Consider the following 10149-nt stretch of genomic DNA (forward strand, 5'->3'; position numbering starts at 1 on the left):
TTTTATTATGCCACAGTCGACCGCTTCCGCTCCTTCCGGTCGTGAGTATGTGGGGTAAAGCAGCGCTGTTTTATCATACTAGATACATTTGAAAGTTTGGTTATAATGCTACTCTGTGCGGTCGTCACCTGTCTAATAAAACGCACAACATATTAAAGCGTCTTTGGTGTTTCCATGTTTTCTACAAAACAAAACCGGAAATCGAGGGGTTATGACGTCATTGGCAGGCGACACAATGACACTATGGACACGGTCCGCATCACTAGTTAAAATTGCTTATTTCTCTGGATTTAAACATTCTTCGAAACATTTGGGATAATGTAAGTACACAAGTCAGCAAAATATATAGCACTGTTCTAGTAGTTTTTGGATATTTTAATAAAAAAATCTTACATATTGTGCCTTTAAATCCAGTGTATAGGACTAAGAAAAATGTGTGCATTGCAGTTTTGGTTGGACAGTTAGGACCCACGTGCAGAGCTTTATTTTGCATAAAAGAATCCAGTCACTTTTGTCAACTGGAATTAGTAGACATTATCAAACCAATAAACAAAGGGTCAGAACCGCATTACAAACATTACAAAAATACTCTAGCAGCTTTTTAAAACAACTGAACGGGGAATGAATAACAGGTGAACTTAGTGATGTACAAAGAAACAGTCGAGAATACAAGGATACAGTGACCTCTGGCGTTCAAGCAGTGACATGACGGCCTCCATTGCTACGCACGAGGAGGTTAAACGGTCCAATTTTGTAGAGTAGAAAATAAAATATATCCCTGACCACGTTTTAGCTCGTAACTAACAGTATAATAAAGCCAAACAATTATTATACTCAAGAGGTTACTGACAGGAACATTGCTACATAGTGATAAAAATAGATGATACAATATTATAAATGTGTGATTGTTTAAGATGTTGAGTAAGGGTCATATAAGACAATATTGTGTTATATGCAAGATGTAGACGTGCTTCCAGCCTGTAATGTCATTTCTCAGACAAACTGAGGAGAAAGCAGAAGAATAGACTTGCAAAAAAGATTTGCGCAAGTTGAAAAAGCAGAACACTTAGGCCTACATTTCCGTTCAAAAGTTTGGTGTCATTAAGATTTGTAAGTCTTTAATGCAAACCAATACAAAGCAGTATATTGTGAAATACTATCACAATTTAAACTAACATTTTTAAAATTATTATTAATTTATTTTCAAATGTAATGTATTCCCGTAATGAAATTCAAATCTTATTTTTCAGCAGCCATGCATTACTCAAGTCTCCAGTATCACATGATCCTTCAGAAATCATTAATCAAAGCCATTGAAAACGGTTTTCACGGTGAGTGTGTGTGTGTGTGTGTGTGTGTGTGTGTGTGTACAGGTTTATATATCCTGGTGGGGACTTAAACCTGACTACACACAGACTCATGGGGACTCGTGTCACGGTGGGGACCTAAATTGTGGTCCCCACGGGTACAAAAGCTTATAAATCATACAGAATGAAGTTTTTTGAAAATCTAAAAATGCAGAAAGTTTCCTGTGAGGGGTAGGTTTAGGGGTAGGGTTGGTGTAGGGCAATAGAAAATACTGTCTGTACATTAGAAAAACCCTTACGCCTATGGAGAGTCCTCACAAGGATAGCTGACCAGACGTGTGTGTGTGTTTTAACGGTTCTGATAATATACCGATTTTGTTTTTGTTTTTTTATGTTCTTTTTTAATAAATAGAACATTCAAAAGAACAGCATTTATTTGAAATGGAAATCTTTTTCTGTCACTTTTGAGCATTTTAATGTGTCCTCGTTTAATAATTTAATATAATTATAAAACAATACGTAGGCTATATTGTAAAGATGTGTAAATTGTAAAGTTTCTTTTGAGGTCCTGTTACACTCACACAGTGATCTCACTGAAGTTCTGGTTAAGGTTAATCAGTAGGCTAATGAAATGTTTCCTTTCTCTTTAATATGACCGCTTCATACTGGAAAGGTGTGGCTCACTGCAGAAACATTTTGAAATACTGGAAATTCTAATAAGACAGATAAGAGAAGAATTTTGTTATTTTCTTCATATAGTTATTAGGTGAGGACTAGAGCACACTACAGTTCTGCTGTTTAAAGCCTGATAGGAGACGCAAGAGGACACCTTTCCTAACATTTAAGCTGGGGTGAGATATTTACTTTTAATGATCATGTACATAAAACGTATCCTTAGATCCATGTATTCCATTTTAATGATGTACTTGGTTAATGTCTAATGATATCTTATTTGTTTTCTCATTTTTGAACTTAAGAAAGAAAGAAAGTAATCGCACATTGTCAGCAACTATCCTGAGAATGGACGATTCAAAGCCATCAGCATTTTTGACATCACTGTTTGGTAAGAACTAGCCTATTAACAATCTTGTTTTAGAATACGTTGCTTTTGTAATCTGTGTTAAACTAACATAGTCTAAATGATGTCCAAATGTCCTATAGTTTTAGTGAATACTTGGCAAAGTACGAATGTGACAGTATTCTTGTCTGAGCAGTCTGTTTATTTTTCAGTGATACTGGCTGTTGTTGTACTGGGGGTTATAATTGCTGCCATTGGAATTGGTAAATCAAGCATTTTTACCTCATCATTCACAAATAATGTGGACTTAATAACATATTCCAGTATAATATTGAGAGAAACATTCACATACTTTGTACAGTCAGCAAACACACTCCTCTACACAAACACAAACGCCGCTGAATTTTATTTGTTTGAATTTTTTAGGGGCCTACACTCTGAGGGACTGCCCTGTCCAGCCCTACATCCCAATCTACCTTATAGTATTTGGTGTATTTGTTTTGCTTGTTCTGATAGTGAGCCTGGGCTTATTGTGTGGTACACTTGCAAAAGACACCTATGAATTGCTGCTGCTATCTATGCTGATTATCTCCGTCAGTGCCATCCTCTTCCTATTTGTTGTTTGCTGGTTCATCACAGGTGAGTGAATTTGTCAAACAGGAGTTACAGAAGGAGGGGTGAAGATATTTGATTTTATTGAATATGCAAAAGAAGGTTAAACATTCTCTGCAGATAAAAAATTAAAGGTGAAGCATAATGTTGTGACAGGCTGAAGAATGTGGGGCTGTAAAGTCATAATTCACCACTGGTAAGATGGGGCTTTAATAAAAGTTGTCTGTCTATGCAGTAGAAACACTTTTTTGAATTGGTGTTACATTAGAGAAAACAGGGGAAAAGGGCTGTAGTGAAAATAGGTACACTGTAAAAAAATAAATCCGTAAAATAGCAGAAAAAGTACTGGCAGTTCATTACACAGGACGTTATCCATTAATTTTACGGACATTTCTGTTAACACTAAAACACAATGCAATGAAGTGTAAAATTCAAAATACTGGTAAAACACCTGTAAAAAATAAATATGGAAAAATTCCTTCAAATTATACAGGATATTGTACCATATTTTTACATATTTTTGTAGAGTGTAGGAAAACTTCAACACCCATAATGCACTGGGCTCGATCACGTGAGCAGGGAAAACAAAAATGCAGAAGTACAATCTGTAGTTTTTACAAAAGTCCAGAAGATATCACTGAAAAATAATGCACTTTGTCCATTTACTTATACTACATTGTAACAATACAAAGCTGGTTGAAAATTGGTGAACTTACCCTTTAAATTAAATATTGTGAAAATATTTGCTAAAAATAAAAAAGTTGAAAATTTCTATCGTTGTTTACATTTCACAGATATCAAAGGAATATTTAACTCAACTAAAATGTTTTCTCTGTGTATTGCAGGGAGTGTCTGGATATATTCTGTACATCCTCCCAGTTATGACCCAACAAATGAAGAGAACTACTGCAACAAAACTCTGTATCTCTTTGCATTCTGGTTGAATACAGTCTGTTACGGCTGTCTGGCTGTCTTGCTGCTTTGTAGTGGATTTTTAGTGCTTTATATATGTGTACAAAATACTTGTCAAAGACCACAGTCATTGGCTTCAAACTCTCAGCAACAAACATAGGATGTTTCACAATGTATCATGATTTTATATTTAGCAGTTGCTTTTATTAAAACCACAATGTAATCATACATTTGATCAATATGTGCCCTAAGAATCAAATTCATGACCTTGACATTATATATCCTATTTTCTACCAGTATAGGGCTACAGAAAAGCACATTTTTAGGGTGAACTGATCTGATGTGATCTGTATAGTGATATATTACATTGTTCAAAATCAAGGCCTGGACTTGAAGGTAATGCACAGCTTAATTTGAAAAATATCAATATAAATAAAATATATACTGCCACCGCAGTGTATAAAAGTCATACTATTCAGATTTTGTTAACTGAAAATGTTTATATAAAGGCAAAAAGGTGGTTGTTATTTTTCAGTTTGGGTTTGCAATAACAGTTTCTCAACATTTCACCAAAGGAAGTGTTTTAATGCTACTGGCTGAGTCTGATGACCACAGAACTGTGAAAACATACTGGCTGACTCAGAGCAGCTCTGTCCGGTTTAACTTGAATATACTATTCACATCTTCATAACGAAGCTAATTTTGGGGGTCCTCCTCATATTTGAAAGTCTATGAGGCAAATTAATAAGAGAGAATTCACATTTGTATGGACTTTTTAAGAAATCGTTGAAGATGGAGACTATTGAGACGGCTGCCAGAAAATCTTTCATTGGTAAGAATATTAAGAAATTATGTTGTTGTTGTTTTTCCAATAACTAATAAACTACAATAAAAAGAACAGGAAACTTTCTTCTTCTTTCTTTCTTTTTTTTTTCCAGTGATGATTAACATGATTGCATGGATGATTTTAATAACAGCTACTGGATTAGGTAAAGAGCAGTTTTTGTTTACAGTATCAAATATTGAGATGATACGTGTAATCACAATCTGGAGCACTATAAATGCTTTTAACAATAATTGTATGTCAGGTAACAACAACAAGAAGATGAGAAGCTTTCTCACACCACTGGAAGTCTGCTTTTTACTCTGTCATATGGCTGTTTGGATAAATGTTTCCAGGAGTGATCCATTTTCATGAGTGCCCTGTCCAGCCAAACCTCCCCATCTATGTGACTGTGATTGGAGTGACTGGTCTGCTTTCACTGTTGGTCATGTACCTGAGGAACACTTTGGACGACTGTCTGCTGGCTCGGTTCTGCAGTGCTTTCAGCTTTACGCTCTACCTATTCATTGTGTGCTGGTTCATTGCTGGTGAGAGAAAGAGATGTTAAATTACTGATAATAAAGGACAAAGTTATTGTCAGCCCAGTGCCAGCACAACATATTTTTTATTAATAGCCTATTTATTTATTTATAAATAATATAGTGAAACTAAAAGCAATGGTGGTCTCATGCTGTTCTTTCAGGTACCTACTGGATTTACTCCATATATCCTCCCAACTATGTTCCCACCAGCACTGGAGACCACTGTCACAAACCCCTGTATCTGTTTGCATTTTGGATTAACAATCTAGGCTTTCTTTGTGTGTTCATACTGTCTCTTTTTGCTTTGTATACCACTTTGACACGTAGGTCTATATTGTTCACCAATAGAACCCTATATGTTCAAATTTAGCTGCAGACCTGTAGATAACTTCCAGTAATGCTCTGAAAATGTGCTGTATTATTTATACTGGTTACTGGTATGAGTGATCTTATTATATACGTTTGTTACAAGAGGTGTTCTCGTAGTTTTCAGTGGTTGTACTGAAGATAAATGTGCAATAATATACCTTCATTTATTCATTAGAATATATTTATTTATTAATCAAATATTTCTTGAGATCTGTGAGCCATAAAGCAATCAAAACAAAGATTAACAGCACCTTATTTTATTTATTTATTATTATTATTATTATTTGTATTTGTTTTTGAACATTAGCTATATCTTTTTTTCAGTATATCTTTTAATTGCGAAAAGTTGCAAATATCAAAACACAGCAATTAAAAAGCGTGCTAAATTATTCAAAAGGAAAAAAAAGCATCCTTGTATTTTGAATAATTCATGAGTGTGTTGTTTGCCCCGCCCACAACACTTGCGCCAGGTCAGTTGTTCTGTCACGGCACCCGTCCCAGAAATGCCTGGCGAGGCATCAACAGCAACTGTTGACAAAACTGCGTTATATTTTGAAAATACGCCGTCAGAAAGACTATATCTAGTCCATCTTAACAAGTCGGCTAGTTGTTATGGCTGGTAGGTACACATTTAATCCAATACGTGTAAAACAAACACTCAACGTGACTTTGCATTTAATGCACGTTAGCTAGTTGATATGTTTGGCTTGTGCAGGTTGCTTGAGCTTGACCTAGAGCAGCCTACTTTTAGGACTTTGCTATCTGAACCCCTCATAGTTAATGCTTAAACATAACCTCATTAAGAGATGTATTTCTGTAAATACAACAGCGTGCCAGTGGTATCATAGTTGTGTATTGATGCGCTTTTTGTTTTGTCCTTTTGTTTGTTTGCTTTGTCCTCAACTGTTGTGTTAAGTTGCGGAACTAGTGGCAAAATGCTTGCAGGCACGAGAAATGGCTTACTGTCCGTACAGTGGGTTTGCAGTCGGTGCTGCAATTTTGACGACAGGGGGCGCCATTATCACTGGTAGGCGGACGCAACTGTTTATTTCATTTTTGACTGAAGCAACATGATTGCACAGCATTTTATCTGCCGTATAGTCAGCTCTTTGTCCTCTTATGCTGTTAGAGTGTTCTTAACCATTATATGTTGTAGGCTGCAATGTTGAGAATGCCTCCTATGGCCTTACTGTGTGTGCGGAGAGAACTGCGATACAGAGAGCGGTCGCAGAAGGATACCGAAGATTTACAGCCATAGCTGTCACATGGTATATCATATATATTCCGAATACAAACTGACTTACTGAACAGAAAACATATTCAGTATGTTAAAGAATCCTTTTGATTTCACCAACAGTGATATCAGAGATAGTTTTGTGGGACCATGTGGTGCTTGTCGACAGGTATTAATGGAGGTATGGCTACACTCATATTTTATCACATATGTCAATTATTACTTTTGAACATCTTTTCCTTTGTCTCAGTTATTTTATATGCCTTTCTGTCACTTGCTCTTTTTTTAGTTTGGCACAGAATGGGACGTTTACCTCACTAAGCCAGATGGAACCTATAGGAAGACCAGTCTCAGAGACCTCTTGCCTTTAGCATTCACCCCGGCTCACCTGCAAAAGAACTGAATGCACTACCCTAAAATGTTCTTTCTTTTCTTTTTTTTTTATCTAAATTTAGGATTAATACCACCATGAACTGTGCTGTACATGAGGCCATTTCAGTCACAACATCATCTCTATAAACCCTGCAGTCTACAAAAGTCCTTATTCAAATGTAATACATAAGAAGGGTCAGAAATGTTCGAACAGCTTTAATTGAATATCAACTTTTTTAATTAATAAAAAATAAACAGATTGTTTGGCTTTCTTTCAAATGTTAAAAAAACATTTTTTTTAAAGTTAGAATTTTTTTAAGATCTTTTTTTTTTTTTTTAAGTCTAAACCTTTTGTCCCTTGTTTATTTAGAGAATATAGAGACAGAAAGAATGGTTTAATACTTTATACTTTTCACACAAAAGTATAAAAGAATGCTGTAATAAGGACCTATTGAGGCTGTGTGAATTAAACTGGTCATTTAGGCAGATGTCTGTTGGTTGACCCGATTCACATGTACGGTCAAAAGTTTGGTGTCAGTAAGATTTTTATTTTACAGATTATTTTTATTTCATTTGACTGGTTTTAAGATTTTTTTAAAGATTTTTAAAATAACACTATTATTTATTTAGCAAGGACACATTAAATTGATCAAAAGTTACAATAAAAACCTTTATAATGTTATAAAAGATGTATATATCAAATAAATGCTGTTCTTTTAAACTTTCTATCCATCAAAGAATCCTGAAAAAAAAATAAAAATAAATAAAAAATACAGTTTTTAACTGTGAACTAACTGTATTTTCAACTACTAGAATGATTTTTGAAGGATCTTGTGACACTGAGGACTGAAGTAATAATTGCTGTAAATTGAGCTTTACTACAGGAATAAATTACATTTTAATTTTACAATTGTATTGTTTTTACTGTATTTTTGTTCAAATAAATGCAGCCTTAGTGTGCATAAGAGGCTTGTTTTAAAAACATCTTTGGGTTGAACATGCAGGATGCCTTAAATCTGGGCTTGATGGAGACAGTTTCCCAGTAGAGAGAATTATTGGTAATCCTTGTGACCCTGTTGCCCCGGGACTGTTTGAAATTCTCCTCACTGAGGCAGAGGGGGCCAACATACTGTTCTGTCACATGGGAAAAACACTCACACATTGTTCTCTTGGTAGGCTGAGAGGGAAAGTGAACATTAGTTGGTGGGAGAGAGCCACGACACAAAACAACAACAGATCTTTGTCCGGAGTATTTTTTAGAGTATTTATTTTCTGAACTAAAATGAAGCATTAAGAAAAGTGTTGACAACAAACACAAATTTTCAGAAAAATTAAAATTGAGGACTAAAGAGGGAAGCACAGTGTTGGAAATGCAGTGTTTGCTGCAGAAAGGAACCATAACATCTACAGACATAAAGAAAATGTGACTGCACTTTATAGCACAGTGCTGGTCAAGCAAACAACAACCTGCTACTAGGGAAAGCATACCTATCAAAGGATAAAACTGATACATGAAGTAAAACCTTTGTGTTTGCATGCACATTCAAATAAAACAAACCATCATGTGCTCGTATGTGGCTATGGCCTGTGGCTTTTTTTAAAGAACTAAAAAGCTTTTTAGTGTTTTTTTTAACACATATAATAGTGAAATACAACAATCTAGATGATCTGAATTTTTCAAAGATTACTTTAATAGCTTTTTACTGTAACTGTCTCTAATCAACGGCAACCTTGATCAAATCATTCATTCTGTGTGCTAAAGCTTTTGTTACAGTGCAACCCAATGTTTTATGACATGCTTGTGTGCAGTAGTAGACTATTCAGTCTTGCACTTTTTAAGCTGTTGCTGATCAGAACAATCTCAAGACTGCCTGACTGTATTAGAAAGCACTATTTGTCCACGTTACTCATGTTTTTCATTAAGGAGAGTATATTGGTTCTCATGGGCATGTTTGCGGAATGAATTCCAGTTCACTCAAGTGAACTCGGGCTCAATGATGCGCTCGGGATTTGGAAGGGAAGCGTTTAAAGTGGAAACTTCAGGAACTCTTGACTGCATCACAGTCGGGATTATAGTGTAACTTCTCGAGCAGTACGCAAATTCAGTGCATTAAAACGCGCGTTATTTGATGACGTTGCAGAAGTCAATATCAATAAAAAGTAGACTTATCGGTGTCAAAGTTCCTTTGGAGTTCCTCCTTTAGATGGCGAATGGGCGGATGCAAGTGGAGTCGGCACTATATAAACAGGACTGACTGTAAGATACAGCCTCTGTGGAGTTAAACAGCGGGAATCCTGATTGAAACGGAAGCTTCTTCTTTTTGCAGGTATGTCTCGTTCTTACAATCATTGAAGATTATTCTATAGTGTTTCGAAATTAAAACACAATTCTGCGAATAGGCTAGTTAACGCCCCTCAAGATGGCGGCGCGTTCACACGCTGCGGCTTCTCTCTCTCCCGACAGAAAGGTGTTTTCGTGTTTTTTTGTCTTGTGAGTCGCAGTGTTTTTGTACGTATTCGTCGCGTCTATCTGTCTCTAAGCGCGCATACAGTCGTGAGTTTCTGCTCGATGTCGGCAGAACCACATTTTCAGAGTTAAACTCTGCGCACGCCGTAGAGCTGCGGGATCTCGGTCTGCTCCGGAGGCCCACACCATCACCGACCCCCACTACTGCATCTCGCCCACAGCCTCAGACCACATCACTGTTTTGCTAATGCCTGCATACAGACCGCTCGTTAAAGTCACCAAACCAGTTCACAAACTGATAGAAGTGTGGCCGGAAGGGTCGTCAGAGGCTCTTCAAGACTGTCTTAACACCACTGACTGGAATGTTTAAGCAGGCTGCAACATACAATAACACCACAGACTTCCAGGAGTACTCAAGAGACTGTCACTGCCTACATCACCAAGTGTATTGATGATGTAACAGTCACAAAGACCATCACTGTCCGGGCCAACC

General features: G+C 36.3%; 2 protein-coding genes and 1 long non-coding RNA gene across 3 annotated transcripts in view; all 3 read left to right on the forward strand.

Annotated features, from left to right (window-relative positions):
- The first annotated feature begins 4352 nt into the window (after positions 1-4352).
- LOC107683548 (uncharacterized) lies at positions 4353-5634 on the forward strand. Its single transcript, XR_001633729.1, has 3 exons — positions 4353-4681; positions 4788-5220; positions 5376-5634. It is a non-coding gene; the product is annotated as an uncharacterized LOC107683548 (long non-coding RNA).
- Positions 5635-6027: 393 nt separating this feature from the next.
- Positions 6028-7424, forward strand: LOC107683547 (cytidine deaminase). The gene is made up of 5 exons (XM_016479627.1): positions 6028-6202; positions 6500-6610; positions 6740-6851; positions 6941-6998; positions 7107-7424. Exons 1-5 carry the CDS (start codon positions 6196-6198, stop codon positions 7218-7220), a joined length of 402 nt encoding a protein of 133 aa, XP_016335113.1. The 5' UTR covers positions 6028-6195; the 3' UTR covers positions 7221-7424.
- Positions 7425-9609: 2185 nt separating this feature from the next.
- The window catches only part of LOC107683574 (4F2 cell-surface antigen heavy chain-like), a 6361-nt gene continuing 5821 nt past the window's right edge, over positions 9610-10149 (forward strand). The window contains exon 1 of the mRNA XM_016479648.1: positions 9610-9619. Coding sequence (XP_016335134.1) covers positions 9610-9619 — 10 coding nt within the window. The remainder of the gene's footprint in view (positions 9620-10149) is intronic.

The sequence above is a fragment of the Sinocyclocheilus anshuiensis genome, unplaced genomic scaffold (assembly GCF_001515605.1).
Source record: "Sinocyclocheilus anshuiensis isolate Anshui unplaced genomic scaffold, SAMN03320099.WGS_v1.1 scaffold874, whole genome shotgun sequence".
Classification (NCBI taxonomy): domain Eukaryota; kingdom Metazoa; phylum Chordata; class Actinopteri; order Cypriniformes; family Cyprinidae; genus Sinocyclocheilus; species Sinocyclocheilus anshuiensis.